We start from the raw sequence: 17,947 nt of genomic DNA on the forward strand, positions 1-17,947 counted from the left end.
TGAATTTAGAGTTAAGCTGTGAAGTTATGGTTGCTAGCTATTTCAACAAGTCTCTTAACAGACATGTTGTGGTGGCCAGTTAATTCTCAGGAATGTGTTTTCAAATTCTAGTTACAAAAGTTCTATAAATCTGTATTTTTATTTTCTTTATTTAGTTATTAAACTGAATTAAACAAAAGATGCCTTCATTGACAGTAAGATTTTTTTATATATCGAATCCTAGTTTAAAATTTAATCATTAAAGATGCTCTCTCTCTCTCTCTCTCTTTCTCTTTGTGTGTATGTGTATATATGTGTGTGTGTGTGTATATATATATATATATAAATGGTGGTAAGGATGATTTCTTTTAGTTCCAGATTGGTGCAGGAAATGGATTAAATTCCAGTGTAAAAGTTTATCGAACACTTTCTAGAAGATGGTAAGGAGTAAAACAGACTTCAGTTAATATTTTAAGTATTGTTATCTGGAATATGACTTGGTGGAGTGGGGGGGGGGGATTTTAGTTTCTAAAGAAATAAACTTTGGAATGTCAGTTTCTTATAGAAAATAATGAAATAAGTAGTGCCAGTGACATTTCACTCTGTTATAATGTTAATGTGCAAATCATCATCAAATTCCTGATATACACCCTCAAGGGTGTACAGGATGTGATAGTACTACATGAAAAATTTACATCGTTACTAACTTCCTATCTACAATTTTCCTCCATGTCAGTATGTTACCTGTCAAGACTCCAATATCAGGTCTTATATTTCTGTCTTCTAAGACACTTTTAACTATATCAATCCACCTATATCTGGTTCTTTTTCCTGGCAGAGAACTTGTTTTGCTAATCTTTCCTTTCTCATTCTTCTTAAGTGACCATGCCACCTGAGGTTAGCTCTGCTAATGCATTCCTGTATGCTGACAATATATCAAGTTTTTTCCTAATATCCTTGTTTTTAATATGATATTGCCATTGATACGATCTGTTCATGCCCCTAATCATTCTCAGGACTCTCATATCTGTGGTCTCTTGTCTTTGGTCAAGTGTTTTACTTCTAACCCAGTTCTCAGATCCATTAGTTAAAATTGGTTTGAACACTGTCTTGTATATAACTAATTTAGTGTTTTGGCTCATTTCTCTCTTGTTCCATATAAATTTATTCAGTTGACTTCCTACCATACCAGCTTTGTTGATTCTGTTGACTATTTCCATATTTAATTTACCATCTTCACTAAAAATCGTGCCTAAGTAGCTGAAATGTTTTATTTGTTCTATAGGTTCTCCGTTCACAATGCAGTTGATATTTTCAATGTATATGCCTAAAATGTCTTTGTCTTTTTATTGCTGACCTTCATACCATATCTATTACAACAGTTGTTCAATTTAGTCAGGGAATCTTGCACACTCGTGGCGGATTTATTTATAAGTGTAACATCATCCGCATAAAGCAAAGAGCTGAGATTAACATCTGATATCAGATTTAATACCACTTTTCTTCATGATGTGATCCATATAGATAATGAATAAGAGAGGGGTTAATGTACATCCTTGTCTGACACCAGATGTAACATTAAACCATCTTCCTGTACTTCCTTCAATTCTAACTGCTGACGTACAACTCAAATAAAGACTAAGTATTGCTTGATATAATGCCCCATTGACACCGTATAACTGTAGCGTTTTGAATAGCTTCTCTCTTGGCACCTTGTCATATGCCTTTTTCAGATCTACAAGAATTAAATACAGATCTATGTTATATTCCCATGATTTCTCAACTATCTGTTGTAAAGTGAAAATCTTATCCTGACAGCCTCTATTTGGCCTAAATCTTTTCACCAAGCTTCTCTTCCACAATCCTTCTCAATTATACTTGCATACATCTTACCAGGAACACTAAGTAATGAAATACTCTGTAATTCTCACATTCAGTTTTATTTCCCTTTTTATATGTGGATACTATGAGCTTTACTCCAATCATATGGAATTCGTCCCTCTGTCCACCCTTCTGAACTATGCACTGCAGCCACCGTAAGACTTTTATACTTCCATACTTGAGCATTTCTGATCGAATATCATCTACTCCTGCTGCCTTTCCACATTTCAGGCTTTTGATAGTTTTTCTACTTCAAGTATGGATATGTATTCCTGACTGCACGCCTGGTCAGTGTTTTTACCACTGTGCTGTTATCACTGATTGTTTCATTTAGCAGTTTTTCGAAGTAATTACTCCACACTTCAAGGATATCTTTTTCTCCTGTTTTTCATGTCGCCTTTATTATCTCTAATTTCTTTTACAGCACTCTTTCCTCCATTTCTGAGCTTCTTCAACAACCTCCAGAATATCTTACCACCTTCTTGATATTTATTTTCTATATTCTTGCCAAAGTCGTCCCATGACATTTGTTTAGCTAGTTTTACACAGTGTTTAGCATTCTTGCACATTTGTCTCTGTATTCTGTAAGAGTAAAGCTGACTTATTTGATAGGAACTTTTGATATGTTTTCTTCTTTTCCTTCACTGTTTCTTTAACTTCCTGTGTGCACCATGGAATTCTGATTTTTTCTATCCTTACAGACAACCTCACCACATGCCTCTCTGGCTGAATCAATCAGTGTTCTCTTCAGGGCTTGCCACTGGATCTCCAAGGTTTGGTTCCTGTTCTCAAACTGTTTCATTTTTTCTTGAATAGTATTTGTGTATTTTAGTCTACATTTCACATTTGAGAGCTGCTCAACTTTTATTCACTTTAAAACTTTCTTGTATGTTCTTCTTCTCAATATGAAGTTCAATTTTATTCTGCTCAAGACTAAATGGTGATCACTTCCGATTTCAAATTCTCTGTACACTCTGGTGTCCTACACCAGTGGTAAAACATCACTATCAACAATAACATAGTCAATGAGACTTTTCTTATTCCTTGCCTCTTCTCTCCATGTGAATTTTTGCACATTTTTATGTTGGAACATTGTGTTAGTAATAAGTTCATGTCCTGAACAGAAATCCAGTAGGTATTTGCCATTATTATTAGCTTTGCTCTTTTCTCCAAATTTTCTCAGAATATTTTTGTATGTCTGACAATGATTTCCTACTCTGCTATTTAGATCCTCAATAAGGACCAACTTTTCCTTTCTCATTGTGTCAGTTACTTTCTCTACCACCTCAAAAAATAGCTCCACTTCTATCTTAGTAGAACCTTCTGTGGGACCATAGGCACAAATAAGTCTCATTGTCCAGTTCCCCATTCTCATATTTATCCACATCACTTTTCTTGAGACTGCCTGCCATTCAAGAAGATTAATCTTATATTTAGTGTTGAATAGTATGGCTACTTCTTCTTTTGCTTGATTCTCATTTCCTGAATATAACATTTTGTATTTATTGCTCAGAATGATCTCACCAGATTTTGCCTTTTTTTCAGTTCAGTTCAGTACAGTATTTGTTTTGTTTTTAGTTTTGTTTTAGTGAGAGTATAAAATACAAGCATGTGGCAGGTCAAGGTTGAAGACAACCTCAAACTATTTTATAGCATCATTTACTTTTTATGACAAATTTACAATAATTTTATCAGACTTGTTTATTAGAACAAATGCACCATCACTTTATTAAACTTACTAGATAAAATTCACTTTCTCACTTCAGCAAATTCACTATAACAATTGCCAAACCCCATAACAGTAATGATATTCTAAATGAAATTTTTTGTTGCAAACTTTCTGCTGTTATAAATTAGTACTTAGATTTTTTTTTTTTCTGGATTTCCTTAAATTAGAAGCAAGGACAAATTTATAAACTTCAGGAAAGCAATTTGAATTTCATGAAATAAGAAGCCATCATATTATTGTTTACAAACTTCACAAAAATCTCACATAAGGCATGTATGTTTGTAGCCTTCTCAACAATTTGTATATACTTCTTTGAGGTTTTTTTAAAATTATATTTATGATTCTTTACATTCTTTGTAAATCCATTGTGTATTAATGAAACAGTAATGGCATAAAGAATATAACCAAATATATTTTCATATTCAGATCAGATTCCAGTTCACTTCTCGTGTAATTGTTCCATGAAACACTGGTATTCTGCAGAAAGTGAATAAGTATTCTGTGAAAAATTATTGAAATTAATATGCACCTAATATGGAATGGTTTTAAATGCTGTGACAAGTTCAAACATCTTTGAAAATTAGGCGCTCCTCACTTTGCATGTGGATTGTGCTATTAAGGCCAGCGTGTGCTGGCCTTGACTCAGCTGCCCACGGTTGTCGACACCTCCGAGCACAAGTGAAGTATGGAGGTATCTATTCTAGGAAACGTGCAGTTACAAGCAAGGTCAATGCAATACTGTGGCCCAGCATACCTATAGTGTGCACTGTCGCATTTTGCGATGCAATACAGCCTGCTGTGGCAATAGTGTGCTCTAGCTTACATTGAATAAGAGACCGATGATACTCGACTCTACAAATGTATTCCATTAAAATTTGAGGATTTGTGAAGTGTTTCATCGTAGGAAAAGTTTGAGAAACCCTGACTTATTGAATAAAATGATAATGACAAAACAATCAACAGAAAATAAAAAAAAATATGGAGGGATTTTCTTTAACTCTGTAACTTTGTTGCTCTTTGCTGAGCTTTCCCTTGATCAACTCTTGGATGATCATATTTTCTGACTAAGATCTTAAATTTGTGTATTTGTCTGTTGCATTCTTAAAGCATCACCGATAATACTTTTATTGTTAGTGTTTTTACCTGATGTTGTCAGCTCTTCTTTTTCTTTGGCATTAAATAGAAAATGAGGTTGTGTTTTTATGTTCTGGTTGTACTCAGAAGTTGTAGAATATCATAACCATTATTATGATATTCTATTACTATAACTATTCTGAAAGCCACTACTATATTAATTTGTTGAAGGACAAAAAATCTGACTTATTCTGCATGTAACACACACTTTTACTAAGCTTTAGCATAGACTACTCACAGAACATAACACATTGTTTGGTGTCTGATTTATAAAATGATAAAGAAATGTACAAACTGACTGGTCTTACATATTTCATTACATTCTGAACAATTATTATGTTCTTGGAGTGCAGACAACTCACAGAACATAATCATTCTTTGCTTTCTGATTTCTAAAATGCTGTAAAACATTGACAAACTGGTTCTGTAATATATTTTGTTACATTTTTATTTAAGGCTTACTTATTACCATATAAAAATTAAGATATTCCTCTTCTTTATTTTGTTCTTTACCAGTGGTAGAAATATTAAAGTGACCCTTCCCACAATGGGAAGGGTCACTGCCCAGACTGGTTTCATGTAGCCTAGTCATGAAAATACTTGACACATGAACTTTGTTTGCTTACACTATCATAAAGGAATAAACAAGAATATAATTTCTGTTTAATCCTTTAAGTTTAATTTAATTTTTAATGAAGTGAAAAAAAATTTCTACATCTCTGTCTAATCCAAAGTATTTTGATAATAAGGTGATACACTTTTTACCAGTTATATATGGGAAATATATTATTATTATTGCTACTACATGACACCTCCAGGGAGTCCAAAAAGACTCATCGAGGGAAGGCACCTACTCTACAGCTCTCCGTCTCCGCCACTCCAGCAACCACAATTACCTTCATCACCTACACCAATGCTATCTACTGCTGACCACTACCACTAGTATTTTCACAGACAATCACAAATATCCATGCCCACAGTGGGATTTGAACCCACAGCCTTTTGGCTGGAGAGCAGATATGCTAACCACTTGGCCAACCAGGCTTTCCCTTATCAGTATGACAATGCACCTGTGCACAAAGCGAGATCTGTACAGGAATGGTTTGATGAGCTGGGTGCTAAAGAACTTGACTGATGTGCAGTGCACAGAGCCCTGATCTCAATCTCGTTGGAACACCTGTGAGATCAATTAGAACACCAGTTGCAAGCCAACCAAATCACCTGACCAACCTCATTAATGCTCTCTAGAAGAGTGGAAGGAAATTACTACAGCGACATACTAAAATCTAGTGAAATCTTTCTCAGAAGATTGAAGGCTGTTATAGCAGCAGAGGGTGGACCAGCTCCATATTAATGCCTATAGTATTAGAGTGAGAGTTTGGTTGAGCAGATGTCTAGATATTTTTTTTATCATATAGTGTATTTTAATTTAGTTTAATTTAGTGGATTTATTTAGGAATATAAAATCATCTGCATAAAGATAAGGAGCCAAATTCAATGTCTACAATTTTGATTTCAGGTTTAATGCCACTTTCCTTCATATATGATTCATACAGATGATGAATAACATCCATGTGTTTTTCTTCATAATGTGATCCTTTATAATGGCATGTTCTCTTGCCTTACACCTGATTTTACATCAAACCATTCTTCTGTACATTCTTTGATTTTATCTGCTGACTTATATTACACCACAAAATTGTAACAGTTATAACTACTGTTTCTTGTACCTTATCATATGCATTCTACAAATCTAAACACATCTTAAACACTGATTTAGTTATATTCCCATGATTTTTCAATTAGCTGTTATAAGATCCTGGTCCTGACAACCCTTATTCAGCTTGAACCCACTTTTAGTTCCTCAGATAGTTTTTCTTAGTATGCTTTTCTCAAGCATGTTTGTATAAATTTTATGAATTCATGAAATGCTCTGTAATTCTCACATGCAGTTTTTATTTTAGTTTTTATATAGACTGATATTATAAGAGGTCCACTCGAATCATCTGGAATTCCACCTTCAGAATTATGCAGTGCTATCACAGTAAAATATTTGTATGTCTTTTTTTCCTCAGCCATGTGGCTGGTGGGGCAGCATATGCTACAAACCAGGGAGATGATTATGAGCAAGGTGGTTTCCTGTTGCCTTCCTTGCCGTAAGTTATTTATGAGTGTAACCATGTGTGTTCACGGGACCAGTTTTCCTGTTTTGAGGGATGAAAAACCCGAGTTACCAGGTGAATAAAACCTCCACCTCCGTATGAGACCAGTTAATTCACTTTAGTCGAAAGAGACTAGATAAATGTTCCTCACATCATGGACAGGAATTGAACTCAGGTCTTTCCGACCAAAGGACTTTATCTATAACGACTGAGCTACAGAGGTTCCTGGTAAAATAATTATAGACTCCATATTTGTGCAATTCTGGTTAAATAAGCTTCTGAATGTAAGATTACACATTATGGATGGAAGGACATTGCAGGCACAGTATCATATTAAAGAGAATATGCTGCAAGTGGTCAATGAAGCCTATGAACTTTGGGAGGGGTGGGGGACAATGAGTAGTAGCCACATTGTAAGGTGTTAGACCATCACACTGAAAAACTCTCCTGTTGCAGAGAACACTGACTTTTAAGAAAAAAAGGAGTAGTTATTCTCTCACTTTACAAAGCTTTGATAACACTATGGCAAGACTCTTGTGTGCAGATATAGTCACTTGAGTTCTGAGGAGATGGAGAGACACTTCAAAAGATCCAGAAATAGGTGACTGACATGATAACTGGCCTATATCATTGTGCAATATGCAGGCAGATTGAGGAATGTAAGCTTCAAAGTTTGAGGAATAGGTGAATGAAGGAAATCTACATATTAGTAAGGATTACTTTAGCGTAAAGACGTAATATTGCAGGTTATTGCAGGTGCACCGCTATCTCTGGAAACTGGCTAAAGGTGTGGCTGGGAAGTGCATGAGATCCAGATTCTTTTTGTGGTGAGTGTGTGTATAGAATGTACCATTAGATGTGAGTGTCTTTGGTGAATGTGTTCAAAGAGAGGTATGATAAGTATTAAGTATGAGTGATTAAAATAAAAAAGAAAAGTTAGCTCATAGACTTAATTTTCCTTCACATTTTTTATTTTATATAAGCTGCCTTTCTTCCACCTCTTCAAAGAACTGTTTAGGACCATAGATGCAAATAAATCTTATCAAATTTCCCATTTTGAAACCTGCCTGCATCATCACTTTTCAAGAGGCTTAACTTTTCAGTTTAATGTCGAATTCTCCAGCTACTTCTTCTCTTCTTTGATCTTACCTGAATGTGTAACAGCTTATAGTTATTAATTTGAAGATTCATACCTATTTAGTTTTTTTATTTTGTTTATTTTCTTTTTTATTAACTCAGTAACACCAAGTATGTTGACATTCTAATTTTCTATTTCTTTCCATTGACAGTTAACTGTGATTTTAACAAAACAAATAATCATTGTTATTTCTAAAATAAATAATAAATTACACGATAACCACAGTAATTAACTTTAATGAAATAAAAGTACAGATATTTCGTACTGAAATTAATAGTACATCATCAGTGTAGACAACAAACAATTCAAAGGAATGGCAAAGTACATAACAGTTGGTGGATTACCAATTAAAAACTCTTAACGCATGTTAGAAATTAATATTAATAAAGAATATTATTAAAATTATTCTTAAAAACTTTTTTTTTGATGGGGGAGAGAGACAATTATTTCAATTCAGATTTGGCCAATGTAAAAGGACCTTGCAACTTTCTTTGAAAAGGCGTTCATATTTAAACTTGCGGTTATGGAGAAGACGAGCTTTATCCCACTGGATATTGTGTTTAGTGTCAATATTATGTTGTGCCAGACCAGGCTTTTGAGGTTTCATGTATTTCATATAATATTGATGTTCATTAGCTGGTAAATGTCAGCTAATGATGGAAGTGCCAGTTTGTCTTTTGTAGATGGCAACAGGTGAGAAATTTTGTTGATCAGAAAATATGTGGAAATGAGAATGATACTTCTAAAAAATTCTGCCAATCAGTTCTGAGATGCCAGAAATATAAGGTATTGGAACCCTGTGTTCTATTGAAGAATATTGAGGTGTTGGAACATAGGAGTCAATTATCACGCACTCCAAACATACCACAGAATTGATTGGAAAGGTACCAAGTCCCTACACTGCACCAAAACCTGGTTCGAGCGGAAATTCAAGGAAGCATGTGAAATGCTCAAACATAATCTGAATAAAAATGATGGTCCAACCATTCCAAGAATGTGGAGGACCCATCTACAACCTCCATAGCAACCATGAAGAAAAATCTCAATACAAGAAGACTTGGTGAATTTTTTTTTTTTTTTCCTGACCATTCAATAGTAACCTGTACTGTACAAATCCAGAAGATAATCGTAATATAACAATATAATATATCAATCGTAATATAACAATATAAATTCCAGAAGAATCCTAGCACGTGAGGACTTTAGCAGAGTTTATTGTATTTTTTATTTTAATTTATTTTATTTTACTTTTTTTTCTTTTCTTTTTTTTTATCACTAGAGGGCAGGCTAAGAAAAAAGATTAGTTAACAACGTAGGTGTAATTTACCTGTATAGAGTGCAACAGCATGTAGCTTGGTTCTTATACACATGTATCCTTCTGAAGATGACCTCAATACAGGGGTCGAAACGTCAAGTTATTATTTTATTATTACTCAGTAAAATAATATTTTCAACACGTGTGTTTTGTGTCCCTAAATTCATAAATATGAAATATAGGCTTTGTTTATATAGTCCAGTCAGATAACAAAGACTGCAATTAAAGAAATGGCTGTATACCAGCTTATCTGATTGAACTATATAAATTAAGTCTATGTTCCTTTTAGTCCATTTTAAAGGCTGGGTATTGGTTGATTATTCATTTTACAATTAAGACAGTAAAATTTGAAAAAACAAAATATATTTCAGTACATGGCACAACACCAAAAGAACATGATGAAGTTTGAACCAATATTTTCAGAGCCCAAAACACTTGTCCCTCTACAGAGGGCACTCTGTTCATGTTCTTTTGGAAACAAGCATATGTACTTCTTTTAGTTAGGAGTACTTGTAGCTGAAAATAACTTATATTCTATCATAGTGCCCTCTAAGGATAAACGCAATATCAAAAGAACAAAAATATGTAAATATTTAATCAGCTGCTAATATTTCTGTGGATTTCATATCAGCACTTTTGGAACACTGCAAAGTATACCCTATTTGATCAAAAAAGAAACGAAGAAATTATGAAAGAATTATATCAAAAACCAATAATAGAAAAAATTAAAATATATAAACATAAATGGATGGAACATGTTCAAAGAATGAAAACAGAAAGATTGCCAAAACAAGCCTTAAAGTACATGCCATTTGGAAAAAGAAAACCAGGACGTCCTCTTAAACGATTCAACGATGACTTCTAAGGCCGGAACAGGCCATGCTAGGCCTAAATCCTTGATACAGATGATGACTTTTGGAACACAAATCAGGGCACTCAACAGTCAGATAGTTGTAGCCAAATTTCAGATTGTAACAAAAAAAAAAAAAAAAAAAAAAACTAATGTTCAATCGTTGTGCTCTCTGGTTGGGTCTGGCTTATCGTGAAAATAATTTGAGTTGTTTAGCAACTGCATGTGAACTTTGAGTGATCTTTGTACAGTGACAGTGACAAGTATTTGGTCTTTGAAGATGTTTGTGGAATCCAGTGAGATATTGTATCTTGATAAATAATTTGATTTATTTTGTTCTTTTGGTGTTGCATTTATACTGTTAAGTATAAAATGAAGTATCTAAATATAACTACTGTTAGATACACTTACTATATGTATAATAATTCATCCAAATATGACTTTTTCACAGGAATATCTGAATTCCATTTTATTTCTCACCATATATTCTGTTCCCTGATTGTGCTCAAGTGAAAGTAATATCCCATTAGCAGGATTAAAATTGTCATTGTTCATCTCTCTTTTCTTGCAATGGACATTTCATTGAAATTATCAGCATTGTACAGATTAAGTTATATACAGGTAGTTCTTATTATTGTATAGTGTGTAAATTTTTGCTGCTTTGCATACACTAGTATCAAATTAGTATAATCCCTTATACATTAGCTGTAGATGCTTACCTGTGTCTCTAAATTCGATATCTGGCTGGTTTGTTATTTTTAGCATTTACTGAAATCTTCAGCACTGAACCATTTTATAATTCACATAGAAGTTTTAATTTTATGGCATAAACTTAAAACTTCTTTAGTTTTAATTTTTAGTGCCTAATTCTAAGTTATGGGAACAGATTACTTATTGTGTGATAAGTAATGATATTAACTTCACTACAAAGTAAAAAAATTATCTTTTTGTTTTGCAGTTTTGCTACTTTTCAAGGATTATGTCATTTCACACCATTGGGAATCAGACCTGGTTCACAATTAGGCAAGCATTTATTATTTTCTGTATGTATGATTAGTTAATTTCAAAATGTATCCATGTAATGAAACATACTATAATATGATTTGAAAAATTCAGAAACTGAATGCTCTTGTAAGGAAATACAGCCAGTGCTCATAATAGCAGATCCCAAAAAAAGCTTGGCCAAAGCTCTAGTGTACAACTGCTTTCTTCAATGGAATTCATTATATTAGCTCTATCTACCATTTGAGATAACTTTAATAACATTACAATTCTATGTTTTGACTTGTGTGTTAAAGTTATCTTTACTAACATGTACATACATATATACTACATTAACACGTTCGCTGCCAACTACGAGTATACTCGTAGTTCGTAAACCAGCCCCACAAGCCAGCTACGAGTATACTCGTATGACGCTTACCGCCGGCAACGAGATTACTGTACTGACCTTGAAGAAGTGAAAATGCTTGGCTTGTGGAGCTAGCATCAAAACTGTGTATTCTCATAGAAGGTATATGCTCTGCACAAGCCAACTATGAGTATACTCGTAGGACGCTTATCACCAGCAACGAGATTACTGTACTGACCTTGAAGAAGTGAAATTGCTCGGCGTACGGGAACAGCTATGCCGAAGTAGCGTGGCAGCAAATGTGTTAAAGCAACTGGCACCTTACTATTATAAACTACATAATGTCTAAATCTAATTATCTTCCCTAGCCTGACCTCTTTTGGCAAAAAATAAATAAATAAAATAATTATAATAATTAAAAATAAAGCAAAAAATAAATATTTAATCATATCGGCTAATCTTAAAATTCCTATTTACGCTTGTCACTTTATATTAATGCATTCATTCACAGCTAAGTATAGTTATTGTATTTAGCCTAGAGTACTTTAAAAAAAAAAAAAAAAAAAACCTACTTTCAGGTAGCCAATAGCTGATGGGATCTTCCTTATTTCTGTTTGTATAGTTGGTACAGTTGATTGCTTCTGTAGACCACAGAACGTAAAGGATGATGGGGATAGTATACATTGACAAATAAGCTCCATGAGTCTTTTGTCTTGAACTTGGAGGTAGCTGAAATTGTGGGATTTTCAGTTAAGAGGGGTATACAAGGTTGGTAAGTATAACAAACTATAGAGGGTGGGTGGGTAATTATAATGGGGACTTCAACTATGGGACCATATCTTGGAAGGAGGAAAGGACACATGGAAGGAAGGAAATGGAAATGAAATTTATGCAGTTAATAAGGAATAATTACCTGAGGCAACACATGAAGGAATATACTAGGGGTTTGAGAATGCTAGATCTAGTAATTGCATTAGAGAATTTGTCTGTAACCAGTATAGCCACATTACCACCATTTGGTGAGAGTGATCATGTGTCTTGAACTTGGAGGTAGCTGAAGTTGTGGGATTTTCAATTAAGAGAGGTATATGTGAAATTACAGGGTTGGTAAGTATAACAAACTTAGGAGATTGCTTGGATTAGTGCCATGGCATTGCAAGGGCTGAATGTTAATAGTGCATAATAGTGCATGGGCAGGAGTGTTTGAGGGAAGTGATAGCAGACTGTATAATCTAGAGTCAGGAGAATAAATCAAGTGGGAGTTAAATGGATGAATACCATCATTAGGCAGGAGTTTCAAAAAAGGAAAAAATTTATGGAGGGAATTCAAGGAGAAAAGGGGTGCTTAAGGGTCAAAGCTGTATAACTGAGAGGAGACCTCCACATAGCCTTTAAAGGAAAGCGGAGAACCGACCAGGGCTTCTGACCTAATGTCCAATCCTCACCTTCTCGTGGTGCACCCTGTAGGGTATCTACTTTGATACTGAACGAACGAGAATGGGCTGGCAATTTGGGATTTAGCCGACCAAATTGTATTCTTATTGGTTAAACCAAAATAAAAAATTATGGTACAACATGACAAAATTTCATGCCGGCTGGGGCGTCGCCCGGTTAAACAAGGCCCCCATTGTTTTCGCCAGGCAACCAGGGCGAACAGCGAAAAGTCAGCTACTGGAACAAATCTGAAAACAAACCCCAACTCAACAACACCAGAGTTAAAGATCGGTACTATCAATGTAAGAAGTGTGAATGGCAAAGAAATGGAGCTAGCTGAGGAATTAGATAAATACCAGATCGACATAACAGGGGTGACTGAAACAAAAAAGACCAAAACTGGTGAGATCTTGCTGAGCAATAAATACAAAATGTTATATTCAGGCAATGACAATCAAGGAAAAGGAGTAGCCATAGTATTCAACACAAAATACGAGGCTAATCTTCTTGAATGGCAGTCAGTCTCAAGTAGAGTAATGTGGGCAAATATGAGAATGGGGAACTGGACAATGAGATTTATTTGTGCATATGGTCCCACAGAAGGTTCTACTAAGGTAGAAGTGGAGTAATTTTTTGATGCTTTAGAAAAAGCAACTGACACAATGAAAAATGAAAAGTTGGTCCTTGTTGGGGATCTAAATAGCAGAGTAGGAAATGATTGTGAGACATACAAAAATATTTTGGGAAAATTTGGAGAAAAGATCAAAGCTAATAATAATGGCAAATATCTGTTGGATTTCTGCTCAGGACATGGACTTATTACTAACACCATGTTCCAACATGAAAATGTGCACAAATTCATATGGAGAGAAGAGGCAAGGAATAAGAAAAGTCTCATTGACTACGTTATTGTTGATAGTGATGTTTTCTCCCTGGTGCAGGACACCAGAGTGTACAGAGGATTTGAAATTGGAAGTGATCACTATTTAGTCTTGAGCAGGATAAAATTGAATTTCATATTGAAAAGAATAACATGTAAGAAAGTTTTAAAGCGAATAAAAGTTGAGCAGCTCTCAGATGTGAACTGTACACTAAAATACACAAAGATTATTGAAAAGAAAATGAAAGAGTTTGAGAACAGGAATCAAACCTTGGAGATTCAGTGGCAAACTCTGAAGAAAACATTGATTGATTCTGCCAGAGAGGCATGTGGTGAGGTTGTGTGCAAGGATAAAAAAATCAGAACTCCCTGGTGGACACAGGAAGTTAAAGAGGCAGTGAAGGAAAAGAAGAAAGCATATCAAAAGTTCCTGGCAAATAAGTCAGCTTTTACTCTTACAGAATACAGAGACAAATGTAAGAAAGCTAAATAGTGTGTAAAACTAGCTAAACAAAAGTCATGGGACGACTTTGGCAAGAATATAGAAAATAAATATCAAGAAGGTGGCAAAATATTCTGGAGGTTGTTGAAGAAGCTTAGGAATGGAGGAAAGAGTGCTGTAAAAGGAGTTAGAGATGATAAAGGTGACATGAAAACAGGAGAAAAAGATATCCTTGAAGTATGGAGTAATTACTTTGAAAAACTGCTAAATGAAACAAGCAGTGATAACAGCACAGTGGTAAAAAATACTGACCAGGCATGCAGTCAGGAATACATATCCATACTTGAAGTAGAAAAAGCCATCAAAGGCTTGAAATGTGGAAAGGCAGCAGGAGTAGATGATATTCGACCAGAAATGCTGAAGTATGGTGATATAAAAGTCTTACAGTGGCCGCACTGCATAGTTCAGAAAGCCTGGACAAAGGGACGAATTCCCGTTGATTGGTGTAGAGCTCTCATAGTACTCATATATAAAAAGGGAAATAAAACTGAATGTGAGAATTACAGAAGTATTTCTCTACTGAGTGTTCCTGGCAAGATCTATGCAAGCATACTTGAGAAACGGTTGAGAAGAATTGTGGAAGAAAAGCTTGGTGAAGAACAAGCTGGATTCAGGCCAAATAGAGGCTGTCAGGATCAGATCTTCACTTTACGACAAATAGTCGTGAATGCATGGGAATATAACAAAGATCTGTATTTAAGTTTTGTCGATTTGGAAAAGGCATATGACAAGGTGCCAAGAGAGAAGCTATTCAATACGCTGCAGTTATATGGTGTCAATGGGGCATTATATCAAGCAATACTTAGTCTTTATTTGAGTTGTCAGCAGTTAGAATTGAAGAAAGTACAGGAAGATGGTTTAATGTTAAATCTGGTGTGAGACAAGGATGTACATTATCCCCTCTGTTATTCATTATCTATATGGATCACAATATGAAGGAAAGTGGTATTAAACCTGATATCAAAATTGGAGATGTGAATGTCAGCTCTTTGCTTTATGTGGATGATGTTATACTTCTAAATAAATCTGCTACAAGTCTGCAAGATTCTCTGACTAAATTGAATAGCTGTTGTAATAGATATGGTATGAAGGTCAGCAATAAAAAGACAAGACAATGAAAATAGGCAGAATCATTGAAAATGTCAACTGTGTTGTGAATGGAGAACCTGTGGAACAAGTAAAACATTTCAGCTACTTAGGCACGATTTTTACTGAAGATGGTAAATTAAATATAGAAATAGACAACAGAATCAGCAAAGCTGGTATGTTGGGAAGTCAATTGAATAAATTCATATGGAATAACAGAGAAATTAGTCGGAACACTAAATTTGCTGTATACAAGACAGTGTTCAAACCAGTTTTAACTTATGGATCTGAGAGCTGGGTCAGAAGTAAAACACTTGACCAAAGACTAGAGACCGCAGATATGAGAGTCCTGAGAAAGATTAGAGGCGTGAACAGATGGCATCAATGGCAATATCATATTAAAAATGAGGATATTAGGAAAGAACTTGACATTGTCAGCATCCAGGAATGCATTAGCAGAGCTAATCTCAGGTGGTATGGTCACTTAAATAGAATGGGAGAGGAAAGATTAGCAAAACAAGTGTTTTCTGCCAGGTTGGCAGGAAAACGACCCAGAGGAAGACCAAGATATAGGTGGATTGATACGGTACAAAGTGCCTTAGACGATAGAAATATAAGATCTGATAATGTTGAGTCTTGACAAGTAACAGACTGATTTGGAGGAAAATTGTAGATAGGAAGTTAGTAATGATGTAATTTTTTCATGTAGTACTGTCATATCCTGTACACCCCTTGAGGGTACATGGCAGGAATTTGATGATGATGATGAAGAATTACTATGTATAAATATGCTAATAATAATAATTTAATGACAAAATAAACAAATAAAGCGGGACAAACCCGCTTTATATCCCGTATCTCTAGTGCCCTCTTTCACCCAAAACACTTCCTCTTTTTTTTTTGCACCCGGCTCCTACTTCATTCCTATCTTCCGTACGATTTCCCGAAAAAAACATTGTGCGCGTGCCGTTCGCACGTAAGCAGTCGGCTACACAATTTATCCGAGGTTGTCGTTAATGGACTTTGATCCTTCGTTATTATGCTCTAACATATATCTTTATAGAGAAACTTCTTACATTATAATCCTTTTACAAAAAAATGACATCTTTCACCTTTAATTAATATTACAAAGCTTGTATTGGTACAATTCTTTAAACAAAATTGGTATCTTCACTTATTTACAAGCATTTCCCCTTTTAGTTTTTTTCTTTTTCTTGTTAAATTCTGAATGAGATATTTCTTAGTAAAAATATTTTCATTCAAAATTCAACACTACTGTGCACAGATGTGGTCACTGGGATTTCTTTGGGATGAGGAGGAAATGGAGAAGATCCAAAGGTGACCAAGATGATAGCTGATCCATGGAATGAACCTTATAGAAACAGGTTGAAGATTTGTGGGTTGCAGAAATTGGTTGACAGATAGAAAATGGGTGATATGATTGAGACACAGAAATCACTGAAAGGTTTTTATAAGATTAATATGGAGGAAATTTTTAGGGCAGGTCTTGTGGTGGGTAAACTACGGGCTTTCCTTGGTAATGAGCAAGAGTGTAGTTAGCAGGAGTATCAGAACTAGATATTTTGCTTGCAATGTGGTGGATGAGTGGATTAGGTTTGCCAGAGTCTGTTGTTGGTGCTATGACTGTGAATGACTTCAAAGCAAAATATGATAGATGCTGTGTGAATATTGGTAGCTCAGTATGATGTTTAAGGCTTCTCTCAGTGAGTTTAAGGACTCCATGGAGTTGTCCATAAAATAATAATAATGATAATAATAAATTACCGTCAGTGTAGTTTGGTACTCTACGCAATTTGAGGATGAGCATTATTGTTGGGGTTATACCTTTGTTGACCAAAACCTAGAAATTTTTTGAGCCAGCCATTCTTGTTTAAATTTGGTTATTTTATGGAGGCCTCACATGCCTCTTCAAATTTTATTTCATACCATGTTCTTGTTTGATGTAATAATTTGTAATGATATGTGCTTTTCCATTTGGTCCTATGGTATGTCTCCAGAGCATGATAGGATTGATTTCCTTGGACAAGGCATGCAATTATTACATGAAACAAGAATGTGGTACAAAAGAAAATTTAAAGAGGCATGTGAGACATTCATAAAACCAGATGTAAACAAAAATGATAAGCTCAAAATTTCCAAGTTTTGGTCAACACGCATGCACACACACACGCGCGCGCGCATGCTAGCCAGACAACAGTGCTCATCCTCAGATTGCCAAGAATATCAAACTACAGTAACACTAATCAATACAAACAAAAATAAGGAAGATCACATCAACTACTGGTTACTTGATAGCCAAAGTAACTTCATTAAATAAATATCAAAGGAGCCAAGTTTTTTTTTCTTTTTTATTTATCTTATTATTTTTTTAAATAAAGGGACACCATGCTAACTATAATAATTATAAGTCAGGCAAATAATTAACAGTACTAGGCTGTGAATAAATGCATTAACATAAAGTGATGTAATTATTATTTTTTATTTT

General features: G+C 34.7%; 1 protein-coding gene across 1 annotated transcript in view; it reads left to right on the plus strand.

The window, feature by feature from the left end:
* LOC150105345 (dnaJ homolog subfamily C member 11) overlaps positions 1 to 17,947 on the plus strand; it is a 245,794-nt gene that overhangs the window by 148,047 nt on the left and 79,800 nt on the right. The window contains exons 7-8 of the mRNA XM_090393933.1: positions 352 to 419; positions 11,147 to 11,211. Coding sequence (XP_090250059.1) covers positions 352 to 419; positions 11,147 to 11,211 — 133 coding nt within the window. The remainder of the gene's footprint in view (positions 1 to 351; positions 420 to 11,146; positions 11,212 to 17,947) is intronic.

This window comes from Typopeltis vanoorti, chromosome 6 (assembly GCF_054136105.1).
Source record: "Typopeltis vanoorti isolate ZY-2024b chromosome 6, IOZ_Tvanoo_1.0, whole genome shotgun sequence".
In the NCBI taxonomy this organism is placed as follows: domain Eukaryota; kingdom Metazoa; phylum Arthropoda; class Arachnida; order Uropygi; family Thelyphonidae; genus Typopeltis; species Typopeltis vanoorti.